Source organism: Gobius niger (genome assembly GCF_951799975.1).
Source record: "Gobius niger genome assembly, chromosome: 15".
Classification (NCBI taxonomy): domain Eukaryota; kingdom Metazoa; phylum Chordata; class Actinopteri; order Gobiiformes; family Gobiidae; genus Gobius; species Gobius niger.
The window spans coordinates 26774677-26798318 of record NC_136866.1 but is presented as its reverse complement, the minus strand read 5'-3'; the positions used below and the strand labels follow the sequence as shown (position 1 = coordinate 26798318).

General features: G+C 41.1%; 1 protein-coding gene across 2 annotated transcripts in view; it reads left to right on the top strand.

The window, feature by feature from the left end:
• Positions 1 to 23642, top strand: part of ino80 (INO80 complex ATPase subunit) — a 94892-nt gene that overhangs the window by 15239 nt on the left and 56011 nt on the right. For both annotated transcript variants that reach the window (XM_079572631.1, XM_079572630.1), the window contains exons 12-27: positions 1069 to 1136; positions 1207 to 1419; positions 2711 to 2791; positions 2901 to 2996; positions 5351 to 5410; positions 5521 to 5663; positions 5765 to 5849; positions 6223 to 6340; positions 7472 to 7557; positions 7671 to 7838; positions 8873 to 9006; positions 9389 to 9456; positions 10380 to 10473; positions 10559 to 10763; positions 12024 to 12164; positions 14212 to 14437. In XM_079572631.1, coding sequence (XP_079428757.1) covers positions 1069 to 1136; positions 1207 to 1419; positions 2711 to 2791; positions 2901 to 2996; positions 5351 to 5410; positions 5521 to 5663; positions 5765 to 5849; positions 6223 to 6340; positions 7472 to 7557; positions 7671 to 7838; positions 8873 to 9006; positions 9389 to 9456; positions 10380 to 10473; positions 10559 to 10763; positions 12024 to 12164; positions 14212 to 14437 — 1986 coding nt within the window. The remainder of the gene's footprint in view (positions 1 to 1068; positions 1137 to 1206; positions 1420 to 2710; positions 2792 to 2900; positions 2997 to 5350; positions 5411 to 5520; positions 5664 to 5764; positions 5850 to 6222; positions 6341 to 7471; positions 7558 to 7670; positions 7839 to 8872; positions 9007 to 9388; positions 9457 to 10379; positions 10474 to 10558; positions 10764 to 12023; positions 12165 to 14211; positions 14438 to 23642) is intronic.

Genomic DNA, 23642 nt, shown 5'->3' with positions numbered 1-23642 from the left:
TGAACAAAGCTCAGAGCTGCTCCTTTGGCAGTGAATTTACATGATCTGAGGCTCTTTCAGACTGACTGATGATTTTAGTCTCTCCTTTTCATTTTTATTTAGTCTTATTTTAGTCGACTAAAATATCTGGACATTTTAGTCACAGTTTTAGTCTCATGAAAAACTTTTGATTTAGTTTTAGTCCAATTTTAGTCGTCAAAAATATCACTTTGACTAAAATTAAGACTGAATATTTTAGTCGACGAAATTAACTTTATTGTGTTTTTGTCACATTTTTTTTAGTCATTTTTCTTGTTGAGTTTTAGTTGAGTTTTTGAGGCTTGCTATTGCATTTTTGTTATGTTTCTGTCACATTTTTGTTGCTCTTTTCAGGCTTTTTTTGGGTCACTTTTTCCATCTTCTCGTTTTTGACACTATTTTGATGCTTTTTTGAGAAGCTTTTAGATTCTGGTAAAGCCAAACAGGAGAAAATGTGGGGGTTTGATCTGGTTCTTTTGTATCACGCGAGAACAGTTATTTGGATATAGCCAAAGCAAACACTGGAGATAGAAGTTGTCTCAAAGATAAGGCTTTTATTGCCATTGTTCCTAGTTACAAAGTTGTATAACCAGCTGGTGACTTCAGAGAAAGAGAAGAAGTGAAGTCCAGACCTCCATTGACAGTCCCCTTTTATCCTAGTCTTGCACTTCTCTACACAGAGAGGGTGACTGCCTATCAGTGAGTCAGTTGTTTGTGTCTATGTGTTTGTATATTATCTGTACTTCTCGTTATGTTCAGAATGATTATGGTGTGGACCATTGTCTATCAGCTCATCTCAGTGACATGGTCTTCTTGTTCTGTAGCGTGTAAGCAAAGCATGAGTCAGAGGCTTGTTCAGATTTCGTTATAATCCTTACAGGTTTAAGAGATTAAGTAACAATTACAGACTCCAAACTCCAAGCAAGAGTTTCAAATTGATGTCTCTAAATGAGATATTTTTCCCTATTCACCTCGCAGTAAGAAACATGAACCCTTGAGTAGTCGATGCAGCCCTAATTCTAACATGCATGTTTTTTATTGTGTTTGCAGACAGTGAATACTACAAGTCCCAGGCTCTTCGAAACGCCAAAGAGGCCTTTCACATTCACCAGGAGCGGGTGAGACACTTTCACGGCTGAATTACGTTAAACCGTGTACATGATTAACAACGCTCCTCTTCCTCCACAGACGAGAATGTTCGACGACGAGGCGAAGGACAGCCGCTGCGCCTCGTTCCGCGCCTCCTCAGGGGCCTCGGGGTCCGGGTTCGGCGAGAGCTACAGTCTGTCCAACCCCTCCATCCAGGCCGGAGAGGACATCCCCCAACCCACCATCTTCAACGGCAAACTCAAGGCCTACCAGCTCAAGGGCATGAACTGGCTCGCCAACCTCTACGAGCAGGTGACTTTCAGGGCCTTATGTCAGACAGCAGGGGGATCTTTAGCTAGTTTTCTCCATTAACCTCTTAACCCCCACCTGAAACCAGTGTATTTTCTCCAGTTTAGCTTTACCCAAATGTAAAAACTTCTTGACTGGAGCTTTTTGGCGTTTTGGTCACATTTTTTGTCTCTTTTTTAATGCTTTTTTTTCATTATTTTTTTGACATGTTTTTGTCATTTTCTGTTGCTTTTTTGTTGCTTTTACATCCTTTATTTCAACGCTATTTTGATGCGTTTTTTTTAGATTTAGATTTGGGTAAAGTCAAACTGGAGGAAATGTGCTCGGTTAAGGCAGGGGTTAAGAGGTCTTTCATGTCGGAGCATAAAAAAGACAATTTATTCACAAATATTGACATGTTTGGTATCCCTGTGTCCTGTACAAGATGGCGTTAAAATCCAAATATGGTCATTCCCTTTCTTGGAGACTCCCGCTATGAAAGACCGGAGAAATGTGTCGCAGATGTATCTGCAGACGTTACAAAACTAAACCTAATTTTGACAAAACAAGCACTTTTCGTTCCACTCGTACAACATCATCTCCACTTCAGCAGCTCTTACAGACTCCAAACATTATATTTAGATGTTTTTTTCAGAAGGATTTTCAATATCTAACTCCCAACCTGATTTATTGAGCTTTTAACCCCTCAAAAACAAGGCAAAATGTTTACAGATTGTTTCACGTAAGTTTCACTCAACTTACTAACATCCAAAATCCTAATCTATACTAATATATCAGTAAAAACCAAAAATTTAAACCTGGGTCTATCCATTATTTAGATTTCATTGCTCAAAATACAAGAATTTTCAATTTTCCAATTGTATTCACAAAAGACCTTAATTTTCAGATGAAAACATAAAATGACATTTTTTCCTCATATAACTCAGTAATTCCAGCAACAATATCAAATTGATATCTCTAAATTTACTTTTTTCCCCATTCACCTGCAGTGTTTCGCCTTAGGAAAGGAAATATGCTCAGATGTTTTGCGTTTGGCATTAAACAGCATTAACTTTGAATATCTGCAACATAAACTTTAAATGCATCTCCCCCTGCTGGCCGTGTGTGGGACTGCAAACACAATAGGGCTTCATTTCCACTTTATAAATGATGAGAGAGAGTGTATTTAAAAGTAATGGACTGAGAGGGGATGTAGAATACAGTTTTAGTCATGGCATAGTGTTTAAAAAGGAGCATAATGTGTGGAAGTGGAGGAGGAAAAGCAAAGCTGAACGTGTAATGTTTTTCTCTGCAGGGAATCAATGGGATCCTGGCGGACGAGATGGGGCTCGGAAAGACCGTTCAAAGCATTGCACTTTTGGCTCATTTAGCAGAGGTGAGTTGTATCTCTGAAGGGAAAGCTTCCGCCATGAGGTTTCTGTGTTTCTCTCTCCCATTAAAATCTCCTGTAGGATGTGTTTTAACTCTATTTTCCCCCCATAAAGCGAGACAACATCTGGGGTCCGTTCCTGATCATCTCTCCAGCCTCGACCCTCAACAACTGGCACCAGGAGTTCTCACGATTTGTGCCTAAATTCAAGGTAAAGCTCTTCCAATGCGACGTTTTCCTGACTTTCTGAACCGTGGCCTGAGCGCTCCCACGTAGCCCAGCTTTTTCTCAGCCAATTCATCAGTGTCTGTGTGTTTAGCTAACGAGGTGTGAAAAGGACCGATTACACAATTATAGATAAGCTTCCTGACCGCTCGGAGCCGCACAATGGACCCGAGGACACGTCGAGTGATGCAATATCGGCCGAATCGTTTCACATCACGCGCAAAAACAAGTCGGTCAATTAAGAAACGCTGCAACAATTGTGCATTTGTCAGTAGCTGTCTGGAATAGGAACTCTTTTCTTTCTCTTCTGACACCGATTGTGGGACAAAGATAAACATAAACATGGCTTGTTTTTCAAATGCAATTGCTGATCGTTTTTCCAGTTTTATCCTTTTATAAAGCTATATGTATGTAAGGTCCTGGATGCGCTCCCCCTCCTCCTTTCTTACTGCGTTCACATTAAAAAGCTGTTTAATTTACCACCTCACTGTGTTAGTAATAAGAGAAGCACCGATCCAACTTTTCTGCTTCCGATACTGGGGCTTTGAGTATCCGCCGATATCTGATAATAACCGATACCAGAGACTTTCGTAAAAGCGGCTGCTGTGAGTCCAAAAGTGAATAATCCTCTTCTCTCCTGTGTGTGATCAATAAAGTCTGATCCTTTCTTGCAAACAGGATGTCACAGATCAATTATCAATTATCAATTAAATACTGGACGCTCCAAAAAAATCTAATATTTAGAATTTAAAAACACGACACCGGCTAATCAGCTCTTTGCTAACTCATAGAGATAAAACACACACGGTTAAATGGAAGATTTGTCTAAAACACTATAAACTGAAAAGCTGTTAAATAATGTTGCCGTATTTTCAAGATATTTTATTTGTCAAACAATTTTTGAATTTGAAATTATATTTATCTCATCCTTGAGGTTCTCTGTGATGTTTACACCCAGGAACTTAGTGCTGGTCGCCCTCTCCACTGCAGCACCGTTGATTGTTAGAGGAGCATGCTGGACCCACGCTCTTTGAAAGTCCACAACAACCTCTTTTGTCTTCTCCACATTTAGAGAGAGATTGTTCTGTGTGCACCACATGGCCAGACTGCTCACCTCACTCCTGTAGACTGACTCGTCTCTGTTGCTGATGAAGCCCTCCACTATTGATGAAGAGGTTTGAGTCGTTCTTTGGAGTGCAGTCGTGGGTCAGCAGAGTGAACAGGAGGGGGCTCAGCACACAGCCTTGGGGAGCCCCCATGTTCAGTACAGCCTGTGGTCTCCCTGTCAGAAAGTCCAGCAGCCAGTTGCACAGTGAGGTGTTGATCTCCCAGTGGAGCAGTTTGTGTATTAGCTGCTGTGGGATTATAGTGTTGAAAGCTGAGCTAAGGCCTAAAAACAGCATTCTAACATAGGAGTCCTTTGTTTCGAGGTGAGTGAGGGCTGTATGAAGTGCAGTGGAGATGGCATCTTCAGTTGAGCGATTGGACCGATAAGCAAACTGGTTTGGGTCCAGGGTGGGAGGGAGATACATACCGGAAGTGGGTGGGACTGTTGAGCTCTATAGTATTTAATTACTTCTGGTGATCCTGTCATAGTTTAGTTTCTGTCCCAGCCTTGATTAGATTCCACTAGCTGTGACGTTTTGTGTGGTGATGTGTTTGTGTTTTTAAAATGGTGGGAGGAAAAGGTATCGGATATTTGGAATCAATGCCCAATATTGTATTTTTTCCAGTATTTACTCTGATATCCGACACCAGCATTAGATCGGCGCATCGTTGTTAGTAATCTTTAATCTGTTGGTATGGCAAGGCAAGTCAAGTTTATTTGTAGAGCACAATTCATACACAAGGCAATTCAAAGTGCTTCACAGTTGCATAAATATAAGAAAACAAATACAATCAATAAAAACATCATCATAGAATTAATCAATTACAGTAAGAGGCAAGAGTGTAGATAAATTCTTTCAGTTATATGCATTTTTAAGTCTTGTTTAGATTCGCTCTGTCTTGAGCACTATTTTTAAGTCTTGTTATGACTCGCTCTGTCTTGAGCACTATTTTTAAGTCTTGTTATGACTCGCTCTGTCTTGAGCACTATTTTTAAGTCTTGTTATGACTCGCTCTGTCTTGAGCACTATTTTTAAGTCTTGTTATGACTCGCTCTGTTTTGAGCACTATTTCGCTCTATCTTGAGCACTATTTCGCTCTATCTTGAGCACTATTTCGCTCTGTCTTGAGCACTATTTTCTTGCTCGTTCACACAAAGTTACCTAACCTCTGTTTTGTCGTTCCTTCTCGTCTGGTGATTTATCCCATGTTTTCTTCCCTCTCGTTAAACAGGTGCTGCCTTATTGGGGGAATCCACACGATCGGAAAGTGATTCGAAAGTTCTGGAGTCAAGTGAGTTTAATAACTATCATATCACGGCCTCACTGGACTGACTAGTCTGACAAGTCTTTGTAACCAGTGATCATGTCCCTGACTTAACGGCCCGTCGTGGTCTGTCCTAGAAAACGCTGTACACACAGAACGCGCCCTTCCACGTGGTGATCACCAGTTACCAGCTGGTGGTGCAGGACGTCAAGTACTTCCAGAGGGTGAAGTGGCAGTACATGGTGTTGGACGAGGCCCAGGCGCTCAAGAGCAGCTCCAGGTACCGAGCATCATCTTATTATTATTGTCTCGTCTTCCCTGTGAAATTACACTTCAAAATATGATAATAAGTTTGACCTGCTGCTTCCTGTTAATTTTTAGCGTTCGCTGGAAAATCCTTCTGCAGTTTCAGTGTCGGAACAGACTGTTGCTGACGGGGACGCCCATCCAGAACACTATGGCCGAGGTAAGCTTATATTTGGCCTTCTTTAGTCTAATTTTAGTGTTGATTTTGTAACAATTTGGCTTTTGACGACTCACTCACAGGGGTCAGTGCTGAGATTCTTTGCTAGTTTTCTGCTTTAACATCTTAATTTTATTATGAGAGTGACAGAATCAAATGACAGAAAACTTGCAGTCATTTTTTTCCCTCATATATATGTCAGTAATTCACACAAAAAGTTTCAAACTCTCGTCCCTAAATGTATTTATTTTTCCCATATTCACCTGCTGTGTCTCACCTGAACTGAACTGCATTAAGACATGACAGACGCATCATTACAAAATGAATCGCAGACCTTGAATCAGAGTTCACAAAGCTGTGTTTGGTTTCTCCGCAGCTCTGGGCGCTGCTGCACTTCATCATGCCCACGCTGTTCGACTCCCACGAAGAGTTCAACGAGTGGTTCTCCAAAGACATCGAGAGCCACGCGGAGAACAAGTCCGCCATCGACGAGAGTGAGTTTCACCGAAAGACACGTGAAAACTGTAGATAGTGTGATGGACAGAATAAGTGTGAAGTCTTTCCTCTCATAATATGAACCAGTCGTACAGCCCATTCTATGTTATTGTTATTTCTCGTTTGAAAGGTGAGACTCTAAGCTCTCCGTAGGTAAAAGCAGTTTAATTCTACGTGCCTCAGTTCCTGAGAAATCCTAAGTAAACAGAGGCTAATTTTGATCAAACTCACAGATTGTTTTTTTTTCTAGAAACGGAGTTAACGGGGGTTTAATGAAACACTCTCCTTTCTGATTGACTCCTCTCTCCAACTCTCTCCTCTCTGGACAGACACTAACGTTATATGAAGAGGCAAACGCCGAAATGTCTCAGATTCAAGTAAATTTTCAACAACAACATTGTTGACATGTTTTGAAACATCGCGTGCTATCGATCGAGAACAGCCTGGTTCTCGGATTGAAGACTTTAACAGGATGTTTCTCAGTCGTCCTTGGACCGATTTTAACCATTTAAAAACTCAGAGAAATGTTAAAAACTCAACTGTTTCGACCTTTCCATGGGAAGCCTCTGCTTTGTCAAACGCTCCAGAGAGCGAGAGAGAAGTGTTGGGTTTACAACTGTTCGCTGTGCAACACCACGCCCCCTCAGACAAAAAAGAAAAGAAAAGGAATGCAATAATATATTTGAAATGTTCAGATCTTGACAGTATACAACTTTTTGATCATCATTTATTTCAGTTCTGTTCATCACAGAGCTGCCAAAACCACACATAAGGTGTATTCGAGTGTCTAGTTTCATAATTTAAAAAAAAACCCACAAAAACGACTTTATTCGTTTTTGGCACTTAAAGGGACTTTCCAGAGTTCAAAAATGTTAAAACTAAATATTTTCCTCCCCCTACATTTTCCAGCCATGTCCTAATGTGTAGAATGAGCTCAGATCTGTTCACCACAACTGCCACTAAAATCCTGCACTGTCACTCAAAAAGGTGTCACTTTGGTCCGAACAAGCTTAATATAGAAGCTGCAGTTACACATAAGACCTGAGGGGGCAGTAGTGAGCATAAAATGACCAACTTGCATCTCGTCTCTTTAATGTTGTGTTAAAAGTTTTTTACTTTTTACTCTTTAGATCAGCTTTCCCGGCTGCACATGATCCTGAAGCCTTTCATGCTGCGGAGAATCAAAAAGGACGTGGAGAACGAGCTCTCTGATAAGGTGAATGTAACAGAGGATGGCGCCATCTGTTGGCCGCTTGCAGAGCTGTGCCTAAAGAGATTTAAAGTTACACTTGATGGTTAAATGTTTTGTTCTCGGTCTTGAATGGATAGATCGAGATCCTGACGTACTGCCAGCTGACGACGCGGCAGAGGCTTCTGTACAAAGCCCTGAGGAATAAGATCTCCATCGAGGACCTGCTGCAGTCGTCCATGGGATCAGCCCAACAGTCTCACACCACCACGTCCAGCCTCATGAACCTCGTCATGCAGTTCAGGAAGGTACGGTTCCTCATTACAGAGGGAATAACCAGGATCTCATGCGAGGGAATGTTAGAACGCTCGCACACCTTTCCAATTGTAAAGATATTGTCTAGTTAATAGCTGGGCAATATATCGGCAACAAGATCATATCGATGTTTTGCTGTTTGTAAATCAAGATTAGTTAAGCTGCAACGCCAAGAAATGTGGAACAAATGTAGGAAAAATGTGAACAAAAATAGGGGGGGGGAAAAGGGGCTAAAAATGAAAGAAAATTTGGGAAAAATAGGCAAAAAAAATTGAGGGGGGTAGAGAATTTTAGAAAATTGGGAAAGAATAAAGAAAAATTGGGAAAAATAAGGAAACATTTTGAAAGAAAATTGGGAAAAATTGGGGGACATTTTGGGAAAAAAGTGGGAAACATGGGGGGGGGGAATGAAAGAAAATTTGGGAAAAATAAGGAAAAAATTTGAAAGAAAATTGGGGGACATTTTTTTTTTTAAAAAGGGGGGAACATTGGGGGAAAAATGAATGAAAATTGGGAAAGAATAAGGAAAAAATGGGGAGAAAATTGGTAAAAATTGGGGGACATTTTAGAAAAAAGGAGAGGAAATTTGTTGAAAATTGGAAAAGAATAGGGAAAAATTTTAATTTGGGGCAAAATAGAGAAACATTGGAAAAAAAAGATTGAAAAAATGGGGGGGAAATATTATTTTATATATAAATTTGGGAAAGAAAGGGGAAAAAAATGAGGGGGAATGGGGAAAAAATTAGCAAAAAAAGTAGGAAAAATTGTGGGACAAAATGTGGAATCTATTTTCCTACCCACTGCTTTGTCCTGAACAGACAAGTTCAGGACAAAGCAGTGTAAATTTAGATATTTGCAGCACATTTTTGAAAATATCGCTTCATCATTATCAAGGAAGTCTCCAAATATATTGAGATATTCATTTTTTTTTTCAATGTCACCCAGCCCTATTAGTTAGTTGGTTTAGTTCTGGGATACATGCTCTTTTTAACTTTATAGTATCACTTTACGCTCTTGTTCTCTCCAGGTGTGTAACCATCCCGACCTGTTCGAGCGGCAGGACACGCGCTCGCCTTTCCACATGGCGCTCAAACCTTACGTAATGTCCAAGTTTCTCTTCCGCAACGGCCTTCTGCGCTTCCACTCGCAAGACAAGGACAAGTAAGTTACATCACAACAGTTACTATGTACTGTAATACTCCTGTTAAAGGCTTCAGACTGAAACCAAAGTGATCCAGTCCTGACCCGTGTTCTGACACAAAACCATCAGCTCATAAATGTGTGGCTCCATTGGCTTCAGACCAAGATCATTTTTAGACATGATTTTTCTGACTTGGTTCCATTTCAACATCACATTCTCAAAATAAAGCCTTCTTCCAAGATAAGCTATTAAGAAATCACCGTGACGTCGAAAGTGCTTTCAGATGAGAGCTCTGTTTATCTGGGATTCGCTGAAGTGTTTTGCCCTAAATTACTGCGATGTGTGAGGCCCCATAGAGACTTTTATCGCTTTGCTTATTAATATGTTATTGTTTTTCCACAGACTACTCCGAGTGCTGCTGTCTCCCTTCTCCCCTCAGAACATCCAGCAGTCTCTGTTTCACCGCAAAGGTACGGCTTTCTCATAAGTCGATATTTAGTAAATGTCACGACAGGCCTAAGCTGGTTACGTTTTTTTTCTCCTAGTTTTCTGTCTGTCACGTCTCGGGCTGGGCACAGTTACAGATGCCAGTACTTTTAACGATACTTGGTTTTCGATACCGATACCTGAACGATGCTTGTTCCGATGCCTATACTAAAGTATTTGTCATCTAGAACCAGAAAACAGAGCCATAATGCGTGGCAGATCTGCAGGTTTATAAATGTCAGGTTCATCTCCAATGTCAAGAAATTTGTATAAAAAAAGGGAATAATTTGGGGGGGGGGAAATGGAGAAATTGTGTAATAAAGGGGGCAAAAATAGGCTAAAAAAAATGGGAATAAATTAGGAAAAATAGAAAAAAATAGTAGTAATAAAAATTATGTAAAAAAAAAAAGGGGCAAAAATAAGAAAAATTATGTAAAAACAAAAAAGGGAGAAAATGGGCAAACATTGGGCAAAAAAAAAAGAAATGGGAAAAAATAGGGGTGAAAAATAAATTAAAAAGGGGGGGAATGGGAAGAAATGGGGGAAATAGAAAAAACAGTACTAATAAAAATTGGGAAAACAAAAATAAATTGGGGCAAAAACAGAAGAAATATGAAAAAAAAGAAAAGGGAGAAAATGGTCAAACATTGGGCAAAAAAAAATAGGGGTGAAAAAGAAATTAAAATTGGGGGGAAAAAGCATTTATTTGAACTGAACCAAGTCAACTTCCTATAGTGCTGTCCCTGGACCAGCAACTTCAAAACTTGAATCTAAGGATATAATATTCTTTTTCAGTACCTACTTTTTCGTTACCGGTTGTGCCTAAACTTTTTTTGAATACCTTTTGGTATCGTTTAACGGCACCCAGCCCTAATCACGTCTCAAATCTCTCCTTGTTCTTCTCCAGGCGACGATGAAGGAAGCTGCTTCTCGTTCCTGCGCTTCATCGACGTCTCTCCTGCTGAAATGTCCAACCTCATGCTCCAAGGCACTTTAGCCAGGTCTTTAAACACACGAATATTTGCATCTGTAGACAGTTTATAGTCTATAGTCTCTGTACTCATACATGTCTCACCTTCTCCCCAGATGGTTAGCTCTTTTTCTGTCTCTGAAAGCGGCGTACCGACTCTACTACCAGCGGCTCTTTCGGGAAGAGGGATCGGGAGGAGAGAGCGAAGGCACCGGAGGGACTTTACAAACGAACAGCACATGTTTGTCGAGGAAAGATTTGATTCTGTGGCTGAACAGACCCGCCGCGTTTCCAAGCGCCAACACCAGCCCCGTCTTTCAGGTGAGAAAAGATCCAACTGACCCCGTAACGGTCATTGTCCAGTCATACCTCATAGCCACCCATTGTGCCTGGTCTGGAGGATATCGCGCTGGTATTGCACGCACTCCTCCCCTGGAGCTAGCAAACAGTTGCTTGGGGGCGGGGCTTTTGTGAAAGGTTAAAGGGATATTTCACGATTCTTGACATAGGGCCTCATTTCCTAGTTATAGAGTGTTGTTGATTTCTGGATATATATTTTTTTGTAGTTCATGCAGTTCTTATGTTTGAAGAGTTTCCTGGCACTAGGCTAGTTCATTTCTATGGTAACAGCTAGCCTGCATTAAAAACAGTCTGACCCGCTCCACAGTGCACCTGAGGCAAATCACTTATAACACCAGACTAACCATATAAATGTCTGTGTCCATAGAATAACTTTAACCATTTTGCATTTAAAAGAACTAATATTTGAGCAGCAGCTGCTTCGTGGTTGTATAAGCTACGCAGTGGCGGAGTGATCTGCTAGAAAATAGTCCCTCAAAATGCGATCATTCATGTGATGCAAGGTCAGTTATATTCCAAAAAATATTCTATCGACACAGACATTTATATGGTTAGTCTGGTGTTATAAGTGATTTGCCTCAGGTGCTCTGTGGAGCGGGTCAGACTGTTTTTAATGCAGGCTAGCTGATACCATAGAAATGCGCTAGCCTTGCATTAGCCTAGCGCCACGAAACTCTTCAAATATCTTATATACTGCATGAATTACAAAAAAAAGATATCTCCAGAAATCAGCAACACTCTGGATAACTAGGAAATGAGGCCCTATGTCAAAAATCCTGAAATATCCCTTTAATGTACTTAGGGTAAAGAGTGCTGCCTTTACAATAACCTGCCTGTGTTAGCCGTTAAATCTTGCTGCTTTTTAGTTGATTTGCTCATAACTTGATATTGTAATTCTCTCGTAGAGTCGATAAATCGCCCAAATCTCCTAATCTGCAAAAGTAATCATACATTTTATATAACGTTTGACACATTGGGCTCAGGGTTTATGTAATACTTTGGGCGAGCGGCCAGTTTTTGCTCTGGACTCGCTGACCCCCGTGGGCATCTGTGGAATTTAAATGGTTTTCCAATCAGTGCTATGGGGTTATGTTGTAAACAAAATTAACATTCAAAGACAGGGATTCACTTAAGTAACATTTCAGACTTATTTTTTTCTGCCTGTGTGAACCTTCTAATGCAAATATGTGAATAAATAACGTTTTCTGTTTTGCTCTTCAGAATTTGGTGTTCACGGCGTTCAGGCCGGGGCTGATGGGACACGCTGACGTCTCCGTCCACAGCAGAACCTCCTCCTCTTCGTCACAGAGGCCCAGTCAAACAGCTCTGCCCCCGAAGTTCCTCCTCACCGCGGCTCCCAGGGTAAAACTGTCTGTTTTTACCGTGTTCTCCCACCGCTGAAATATGATTGAGGTACAACGCAAAGCACGGGCGAAAAAGAAGAAGAAGAACTTTATTTATATAGAGGGGCTAAACACACTCTTATGAAAGTAAATGTGCGTATGGTCAGTGTTCTCTTGGAAAATTCGACGACAGAATTAAAGAGGAGGCAGTGGAAGAAAAGGGAAGGAGGAGCTGACCAGTGCAGGACACCACGCTCTGAAACGGGGACAAGCCCTGATCATGTCGGCTCACAGCGGCTCAGGACTAACACAACACTTACTTAACCTCCTAACACCTGCTTTATCCGAGCACGTGTTCTCCAGTTGAGTTTTACCCAAATCTAAAAGCTTCTCGACTGGAGTTTACAGCCTATAGGTCAGAGTAACGCCTCATTTGAAAGCTAAGACCTACAAAACGAAGATTTTTCCTTGTTTTGTCCATGAGTTTCTGTCCCATTTTTGTTGTGTTTTGTCACTGTTTTTATACTTTTTTTGCTGTACTGTACCTCATGTATGTCTAATATTTGACACTAGTTTGACTTTTTATTTTCAAGAAGCTTTTAGATTTGGGTAAAGCCGAACTGTAGAAAATGTGCTTGGTTAAGGTGGGGGTTAAGAGGTTAAAGAGGGGGTGTTATGCTTTTTTCAATCACATAGCTCCAGTCTATATCACACTACAATGATGACAAACCTTCTGTTGGTCTGTAAATGCAGTAAATTAGAATAACTGCCTTGTATAAAATGTCTCTCTCAAAATGGCTGTAGTGAATGTCTTGAAATAGGCCTCTGTCTCTTTAAGAACCTCTGACCCTTTCCGACACGCCCCCTCCACACGCTGTCTGTGGCATCAGTGGGGAGGGGGTTCTGCTGAGGAGCAGTGGTTGGTTACTCGGCTGGTGACAAAAGCTCCGAGGCGTCTCCAGGAGGTGGGGGCGTTCCTAGGAGGACTCAGGCAAACCTATCCCTAAAATGGCCGCCATCAGAGTTTTTACAGATTACTCAAAAATACCTGAATGTGCCAAGGCAACACTTCAGGCATGTTTTTAATGAGGGAATGACATAATAACATGATGTAAAGCTTGAAAAAGTCGATTTTGCATAATAGCCCCCCTTTAACCACTTAACTCCCACCTGAACCGATTACATTTTGTCCAGTTTGGCTTTACCCCAGTCCAAAAGCTTCTGGAAAAAAGCTGTGATAATAGTAACAAAACTGAGACGAAAACAATGATGGAAATGTGACAAAAAAGTGAGAAAACATTGACAAAAAAGTGACAAAAAATTGATGAAAAAGTGGCAAAAATGTCGCAAGAAATTGACCAAAAATTGACCAAAAAAGTGACAAAAATTTGACAAAAAAATTGCAAAAATATGACTAAAATGTGATAAAAAATTTGACAAAAAATTACAAAAATGTGGCCAAAAAATGACCAAAATGTAACAAAAATTTGATTTAAAAAAATGAAAAAAATGTGTCAAAAATGACCAAAGAAATTACAAAAATGTGATAAAAATTTGACAAAAAATGTTAAAAAAATGTCAAAAAAATGTGATAAAAAATTGATGGAAAAATGACAAAAATGTGACAAAAAATGACAAAAAAATGACAAAAAAGTTACAAAAATGAGTTGAATACCCAACAAAAAAATGATGGAGTGACGTGAGGAAAAAGATCCTCTCAGTTCAGGTGGGAGTTAAGAGGTTAAAACATATATAATAATTGTAAAAAATAAAGCTCACTACTTTGTGGATTTCATTTATTGCGTGTTATTTTTAGAACGTAACCCCCGCGATAAATAAGGGAACACTTTAACCAAAAGACGTAGACTCTAAAAACACTCACTCAGTCGCCAATACTTGTATTGAATAAAACCTGTTTTACTGCCCAAGCTGTTTCCCTTTACAAACATTTCCTGTGTAATTTGGAGAACTGGGAGATACACAAGTTGCCGCGATATAATGGGCAGTAAATTAATAAAATACTTAAACTTTATTCGCCTAAATGTTGATAAACCTTACCCTCGCAGGTCACGGCGGTCCCCATGGAGACGTACTGCGACGACCGCAGCGCCGAGTTCGAGTGGCGGGTGACTCGCGGCGGGGGCGGGGTCGTCTTCCGCGACTGCTTCCTGTACGGCTCTCCCGAACTGGCCTCCGACTGGACGGCGAGGGCCACTTCCTTCTACCCACAATCCCCCGGGGGCGTCATGGCCATCCACCCGCGCCACGGATGGTCCTTCATTCGCATTCCAGGTGAGGGGCGTTTACCGATACATCGCTTTTTGCATCGCTGCTGCGCTCCAGAATCCTATTGTACATGTTTTTGTGGCACAACTTTGATCTGTTGGTGAGAAAAGCATGTGTTAAAGCAAAAAGTACATCCATAACTTGCATTTGTTGAAGAGGCGGAGTAGTCGCTGTTATTTTCCCCATTTGTTTTCCCTCTGGAAGCTTCCAACCGGTGCATCTCTTATAGAAACATGAAGAGTTTGTCGCTTATTATTATATTTCCGTGTGTTTTTCATCGTCTCGTTTGTGAAAGGCCTGAGAGTGAGAATCGGAGCGGCTCTGGGGTTTTGTGGGAACGGCCTGAGCTCTTGTGAAGTGCTGCGTTCACAGACAAAGTGAGGAAGTGCCTTTGTTTGCTCATTGTTCAGGACTCTCTCTATTATTGTATCATACTATTAAAGCAGAGTGATGCAAAAGCGCAACATCGATTTTCCCATCACTCTTGCAAATCTTAAGAAATTAAACATGCATTTTGATATTGTGGCATTTAAGATAAGACAAAAACTTTAAAAAGCATTAGATTTGACTGGCGGTTGCCCTGCAAAACCTATATAGGTTGCATCTTCTTGTAATAAGAATATTGAAAATAAAGTTCCAGAGGCTGCGACTCTTGGCTCCCGACCCAACAGTTGAGAACCACTGTTTTATATTATATGACCAAGTCCAAGTGGGATGTTCTACCAGGAAAGTTTTGAAGTACTGACACTCTTTCTTGCATTTTTAGAGCACTTTAACAGGTAGTTGATCTCTTATTGGCATAATAATATTTCTCAAATTTATCTTGAGGGCCATAAGTCCTGTGCTGGCGGACCGGATTTGGCCCCCGGGCCTGATGTTTCCTACCCCTGCCCTACATGTTCTAGCCGTGTCCTAATGTGTAGAATGAGCTCAGGCCTATTCACCACAACTGCCTCTAAAATCCTGCACTGTCACTTAAAAAGGTGTTACTTCAGGTCCGAGCTCATTATAGAAGCTGCAGTTACACGTAAGACCTGAGGCGGCAGTAGTGAGCATAAAATGACTAACTTGCATCTAGTCCAGGGGTGCCCAAAGTGGGGCCCGCCAGAGAGTGACCGACTTTTGCGCCGCATCTGGTTAATACTAACTCCCTCCCATTCATTCTCAATGGCAAATGTAGATGCAGTACACTTTTTGGCCACCAGCGTCAAATTAGGGGCGCTGTTTCACTCCTTTCGCAAAGTTAAGGAAACACTGTTCTGGTGTCTTGGTATTTGTCAGTCATAGAGCGTCGCAGCATCAACTTCCCAACTTTTTCCAAATTTTATTGCAACGGTCATTGACATATATGACTTATAAAAGAATTTATGCTGAACTGACACTTTCAAATTGGTCTAATGTGGCATTTTCTTTGACTTAAAGAAATGAATGAGGTAAAGTCACTGTAGATAGTGCAGGTATAGGTGGTGTTGTTGCTGCACTACATTGCTACAATAATTGATTTTGTTCTACTAAAACATGGCTTTTGTAGCATACTATTTGCATAGATAGAATTAAATGCAAATGTATACCAAAAAAGAATATAAAGTAACAATTTTTATTTGCAGTTATATGTGTCTCACGCTGACATCGCCGTGATTGGCCCGCGACCCTTAGGCACTTTTTCATTTTGGCCCTCGGAGACAAAAAGTTTGGGCACCCCTGATCTAGTCCCTTTAAACACCGATCCAGCTTTTTTGCTTCCGATACCGATACTGGGGGTTTGAGTATCTCCCGATATCCGATATTAACCGATACAGAGAGACTTTTTAAAAGTGGCTCATGTCCTCGTTTCTCCATTTTGAGATCAACAAAGTCTTATCTTTTCATGCTAACAAGATTTTTTACGTATCAACACTTGGCCACCCCAGTATTGGTTAATAGTATTTAATTACTTTTAGGTGATCCAATCATAGGCTTTGATTAGTTGATGTTAGCTTTAACATACTTTTGCTAGCTGCGGCATTATGCGCGGCGATCAAAAATACATTTGTGGAGGTTAAATTGAATTCTCCAAGTTCTGCCTTGGAAGTGACACCTTGTCCATATTCAGATCTTTTAGTTTTAGTCGGTGAAAGTTGTGTTTTTAACCTCTTAACTCCCGCCTGAACCGAGAGGATCTTTTTCCTCACGTCATCAGATTTTTTTTCCATTATTTTTTTGTTGGGTGTTCAACTCATTTTTGTAACTTTTTTGTAATTTTTTTTTAATTTTTTGTCACATTTTTGTCATTTTTTCGTCAAATTTTTTTTTTCGTCAAATTTGTATAAAATTTTTGTAATTTTTTTTATCACATTTTTGACATTTTTTTAAAATCAAATTTCTGTCATTTTTTCGTCAATTTTTTATCACATTTTTGTCATTTTTTTGTCACATTTTTGTAATTTTTTCGTCAATTTTTTTCATTTTTTTTGGTCAAATTTGTATCACATTTTTGTCATTTTTTTATCACATTTTTGTCATTTTTTTATCACATTTCTGTCATTTTTTCGTCATTTTTTTATCAAGTTTTTGTCATTTTTTGTCACGTTTTTGTCATTTTTTTGTCATTTTTTGTCAATTTCTTGTGACATTTTTGCCACTTTTTTATCAATTTTTCGTCACTTTTTTGTCAATGTTGTCTCACTTTTTTGTCACATTTCCATCATTGTTTTCGTCTCAGTTTTGTTGCTATTTTCACAGCTTTTTTCCAGAAGCTTTTGGACTGGGGTAAAGCCAAACTGGAGAAAATGTGCTCGGTTCAGGTGGGAGTTAAGGGGTTAAAATGGTTTAGAGTATCAGATATTTGTAGCCAATACCCGATATCGGTGCATCCCTCCTCACTGTGTAATGTGGCCACTTACTGTATAATCCAATCTCCTCATTCTTTGCCGTGTTTGACCGTTTTCTCCCACGGGACACGGCACATGGAGCTGCGAGCCGTCTGCCTTGGCCCGTCTGGTCTCCTGCGCTTGTTTCTCATCCACGGCAGGAAGGAAAATGACCCAACGGCGAAAACGCATTGTTGCAACATCAAGGCCCGGTATTATGTTGATGTTATGTGCGGCAGCTCCGCTCGAGGTTCCCAGCCGCATTCTCTCTCCCTCTCGCAAACACAAACTGAAGCAGCGCTGGTCAGGTGGCGTGAGTACGGACTGATATCGACGGGGCAAATCTAATCAGGCGTGTGAGGAATTGGGCCACGGAGGAGGAAAAAACAGCTACATGTGAAACGTCCTATGGGCTCGGAGCTCGTGGAGATTCTCAGCTTTGCATTCACAAAGTCAGTGAAAGGAATGACCCAGTAATAGCAGACGGCCCAGTTCACCCCGTTCACTGAGTTAAATGATACTAAACCTAAATTAAAATGAGTTCTTAGATAGTTGAGCGGGTCGTCTTTGAATCCCGTAGAGGCACACTGTCACCGTGTCCTTGGGCAAGACACTTCACCCATCTTTCATCCAGTGTCAGAGCAATGTCTGTCTGTGAATGACAGTGAGAAATGGTGAGTGGCTCCTTGATGTAAAGATCTTTGAGCCTATTGTACGTAGATAAGGGCTAAATAAATGGTGTCATTTACTAAAACTATATCCTTTACCTACGCACTGAAAATGTGTTTTTGGGGGCGTTCTTGTCCCACAGCACCCCGTAACCAAAATATCCATAATATAATCAACTGACGTACCGTTAAATGATACCAGTATAGTATCTTATATACCAAGCAGGGATGTACCGATCCGATTTTCAGTAGCATTGAAGATCGGATCGGCATTTTGAGTGTATCGGATTGTATCTGATGACGGGACGGATCTGTCGTCCTGGATCTGCAGCGGCTCCAGCCTGCTGGTTTAGCCTGCAGACTGGAGCCGCTGCAGATCCAGGACCACAGATTCACGGCCTTCATGCTATCGCTAAGCTAGGCTGCTGATTTGCTTTATTTGATTTGATTTAATCTTATTATTGTGTCTTGCACATAAGCAAGTGCCCACAAGACACATTTCAAAACAGAATTCAGATGCTGCCAAAATAAAATGACAAACTGTACAATCAGTCATAACAGAACAACATCCACATCACACAGGAGGATTTACATACAGATTTAACATATTTGTTAACCTGCCGCTAAAACATTCTAATTTAAAATTCAAAGCCAAAACCTCTTGCATGTTTATTTAAAAAAAAAGCCAACTGGTGAAACTACCGTAATATCCATAGGCTATAATATATAATAATATACATTATGTAAAAATATAATAATACAAAATATTGTATCGATTGGGAGCTCAAAAAAGCGGATCGGTGCATCCCTAGTTGCCCCGTGACTTGGTTGTTTCAGCTCAAATAAATGATACAAATTTGAAAGAAATGGTCTTTCATGGTTTAAATTGTCATCATTGTTCTGTTTCTTGGGTCAATATGACAAATATTCTAGTTTAAGTATCGAAAAAAGTATCATTCAGGTATTGGTATCGAAAACCAAGTATTGTTAAATTACCAGTATCGAAGAAAAAGTAACAATACCCTGTACATGAAGAGGGAGCATGAGATGGATCATTTGTCACAGAGTCCAGATCTTAACCCCCCTTTGAGACTCTTTGGGATGTGCTGGAGAGGGCTTTGCTCACTGGTCGCACTCTCCCATCATCAATATAAGATCTGAGAAACCGTACCAGTGCTACTTTCCCCCAAATCATGTTCATAATTAAATACAAAAGCACTTCTCAACAGTAGCAGCAGGTTCTATTTCCAGAGCTCCGCGGCTGCTTCTACTTTCGGGAAACAAACGTGCAGTTCTGGGACAATTAGTGTGAGATTAGACAAAGTGGCCGTTGAAAGAGAAGCTCTATTTGCGTCGCATTCTTGGGTCGGGTCTGATTTAGCTCCGGTCGCCGTCTGTGTGGCCGCTGTGGTCCCGCTGTGGTCCCGCTGTGGTCCCGCTGATTAGAAGGAATGTCCACAGATTTACGGCCAGCTTTGCCTTTTTCTGACTCTTGTAAAAGGGAAAAAAAACAAGCGCTGAATGAAGCACAATCGTATCAGAAGGTCTCTCGTGCTAAATTTAACCTCTTAACTCCCGCCTGAACTGAGAGCATTTTCTCCAGTTCAGCTTCACCCAAATCCTGTAGGCCACCTCATTTGAAAGCTAAGACCTACAAAACTAAATTGATCTTTTTCCTCACATCATTCGCTTGTTTTGTCCAGTTCGTTTTCCTCTGTTGGCTTGAAATGTTTGCAAATCCTAAGAAATAAATATGCGGTGATTTCTTTTCAGCTTGTGTGCCATTAAGATATGCTATTAGGGAATTAAAAACATTACATTTGACTTTCTTCTGCCTGTAATGCAGGGCAACGTCAGGCCCGGGGGTCAAAACCGGATCCCAACATCAAACTCTGGCCCTCGAGATGATTTTGAGAAATCAAATGCCTGTTAAAGTACTCTGGAAATGTGAAAAATACTGTCAATTCCTTAAAATGTCTGAGAGCACCCTTTTAGGCCATAATCCTACAAGAATACTAAGAAATGACTTAAATCTACTTGAATTAAGAGATTGAATCTAAAGCTTGAGTGGATTTTGTCTGTGCTTGTTCCATTGGCAAGAATAGGTTATATCTGACCTATTCTTGCCAATGGAACAAGCACAAGGTTTTCTTAATTCATTATTTTGTATAATTTCAAGTGAAAAATACATATTTTTTTTTACAGTGAAAGTTCATTTGTCTGATTTCCAGTGGGATTTTAAGTAATTTATCTAATTTAAGATGGACATTTTCACAGTGTATATGATGTACAACACTGGCATTTGTAGAAAGTGATGCTTTACTTTAATTGCTTCAATTGGAGGGTCCGGCCCTTGGTCTTTTGACGATGAAGAAAACCGGCCCTCAACTGAGCAAACCTGCCTACCCCTGCTGTAAAGCATATAAACCCTGTGTAGTGACTTTTTTAAACCGTTAAGAGCCTCCTTCAAACATTCACTTTTACTTTGCTCCATCGACACGTCCACAAGCGGCGCCACTTTAGCTTCACGTGGGAAAAAGTTAGAAAAAATAAAATGAATCGTTAGCTGCCGCCGTACGTGTGAAGTCATTTGAGGTCACAGATTATAGATTTCCCTTTGGGCTGCGTGACCTGTCTTTATGAGTCATTATTTAACACTAACATTGATTTATAATTGGAAATGGTTCAGTCCTGCTTTGCTCCACTGCAGTCTGTGGGAAATACAGTCGAGCCTTCCTGCCCTTTCAAAAGAAACCCGGCAAAATGACCGGAAACGCCCCCCCCCCCCCCCCCCCCCCCCGAAAGTCTCTCTCTGTCTCAGTCCCTGCCCAACGTCTGTGCCCACGCTTTTACTCTTCCTCGTGCCAACTCCAAAAACACCCACCTCTGCGGCCAAGCGTGTTGTTCTACTGCTGGGTTGTAATGTCCACCACCCGGCCTGTAGGGGGAGACATTGCCCACAACTTTGATGGAGATGTTTGGGGGGGATTTGAGGACTATTTTGAGACCAGATACACAAAAGAGTTCATTCTAAGCTCAAAACCCATCAAGACTTTAAACAAAACAATATTTTTTGAATAAACGATAGGTACAAAGGAGTTTAATATCAATTGATAGAAATGAAAGAGTCAATAACAAAACAATGAAACACCTGAACATTATATTACAGCTACACTGCTATACAGTGGCGCAGATTGTAGAACAGGTCGTCTCATGATCGGAAGGTCGGGGGTTCGAATCCCGCCTCCTGAAGGTGCACACTGTCGTCGTGTCCTTGGGCAAGACACTTCACCCACCGTGCCTCCAGTGTCTGCGTACACTGGTGTGTGAATGAGAGTGTGAATGGGCCTTGCTGTAAAGTGCTTGGAGAGCCTTGTAGGTGGAAAAGCGCGATGTAAGTTGAGACTATCTACACCAGGGGTGGGCGAGTTTGTGTCATGGAGGGCCGATTTTCTTTATTGACAAAACACCAAGGGCCGAACCTCATTGTAGCCCAAGGAAAAGAACCGTTTTCTGCAAATGCCGTGGATGTTCTTCCTGGGAATAAAAGAATACTGACAGTATTTCCTGCATTTTTAGAGTACTTTATGAGGTATATGCGCTCAGTCGCAGTAGCTCGGGACCTGAACACTATTTCATTGTATGTATGCACGATGACAAATAAAGCAATTAAGCCTAATTATATTTCTCAAGCTCATCTTGGGGGCCAGAGGTACTATGCTGGAGGGCCTGACGGTGCCTACCCCTGATTTACACCTTATTTAGCAGTAATAAATGATGCATTACCACTTAATTCACAATGAACAATTCATTACTCGCTCCGGAGTATAAGTGCCTAATGAAGAAAAAACAACAGGCTGAATAGTTGTACGGTATGCTAGCACATTGATGGTTAGCTATGGTGGTCACATAAACAGCTCAGATAACTATAGCATAAAGAACACACCGAACTCTCCATCTCACTCCAAATCACTAAATCCATTGAACTCTTCATCCTCGGTGTCACTTCTGAACAACCGCCTTGGCAACGACTTGGGCACGGAGGCATAACTGCACCGTTAACAAGCCTCTCCCGGCAGCACGATTTTCAAGCTCTCATTTGCAAACTCGTTCCTCTAGCTGGACATCGAGCTTTAGCCCGTGATTAGCTTTGTTTTGTTTTCCTCCGCTTTCTCATGATCGATCACGAACACAAGCGCTCCGTCTACACTCGAGATAACAACAAATAATCCGGTCCGCGGTAAAAACAAAACAGAAACCTGCAGTGACATTGATGTCAATGCTCCGCTAACGGCAACGAAACACTTCCTGTTGTCCCGACAAAATAAAAGGCGTCAATCTTCCAGCCGCTGGGAGAGGGTTTGCAATGTTAATTAATAAATGAACCTAATATTTTAGGTGCAAATAGACACAAATCTCGTTTTTCTTCATTTTCCTGGTCGTCCGTTTTGCTCAAATAGAAATAAAGGCCTGTCTCTAATTGTGGCCTGGTTCCAATAAAGGCCTGGTCCTAGATGCCCTTGAGTAAATAAAGGCCCCGGCCTATATTAGAGCATTTACGGTATGCGTTTAATGGCCTTGTTTCCAAATGAGAACTTGTCGTAATTCATCCAAACGAGGTCTCACTTTGCTTTCCCGCACTGTAATTGTATTGTAAATGCATGGTAGCGCAGGGTAAAGGAGGATAAATGCACTTCACAGCCCTGTTTTCCACATCATGACCATGAAAATGCTAACCTTTATAGGTAATAACAGCCTCCACACTTTGGATTTATGACGTGCGTCTGTGTGTCAAATGTGACTTCCTCTGAGTTTCGCAGTGGCCGGTTCCTCTGCGGCGGAGCGCTCCTCATCTCTCTAAATGACATGTTTCGTGGAGGGAGTGCTGCGGTCGTAGTTTCTGTGAAAGTTGCGGCTCTCCTCAGACTGTCTGTCTCTCCCAGCGCTTAGCAGATCATCCACGGCCAACGCGAGGGAAACCGGGGGGCGCTTCGCCTTAACAAAGAATCCTCTGCACTTAAAATTACACTTTCAAATCCGAATTCGAAGCACTGTTATGTTTCATCCGGGGTCGCTCACTTTTCCCAGGCATAATTTCCTTCAACATTTGTCTGCTAAAGAAGCACAGAGACAAAAGATTCTGAATGTTACTGGGTTGTTTTGATCATAATGTCAGCTTTGGGGTTATTTAATGCATATCATTTGTGTGGAAAAATACAGAAGTTATTGGATTATGGTGGGTCCTCCTGACACCAGGCTAGTTGAGGATCACTGCTGTATGGAGGTTTTGTCGATTCTGCTGCATTCTTTAGGTTTTCATGTGCAATAACATATCACCAATTTCCATTTCATTCCATGTGTGGACAAACTTTAAACCAGTTTGCAGTGTCCATCCATCCACTTTCTCCGGCTTTATCTGTTGTTGGGTCAAAAAGGCAGTAGTCTGAGCCCAGACTCTATCCACTCTCACTTCTTAGAGACCTAGTCCCCTCCAGCATCTCCCTAGGGTCTCCCGCCCTAATGCGACTTGAAAAATGTTATGTTTATATGTTGAGGCAAGATGGGTATTGCAATAAACGATATTATTGAAGACCATTATATTATGCTATTGAAACTAACTGTTACAAATATAGAAGTGAAGGGAAGGGAAAAGAAAGGGAGGGAAAAATGCAACTTAAAGGAGCTATACCTGAT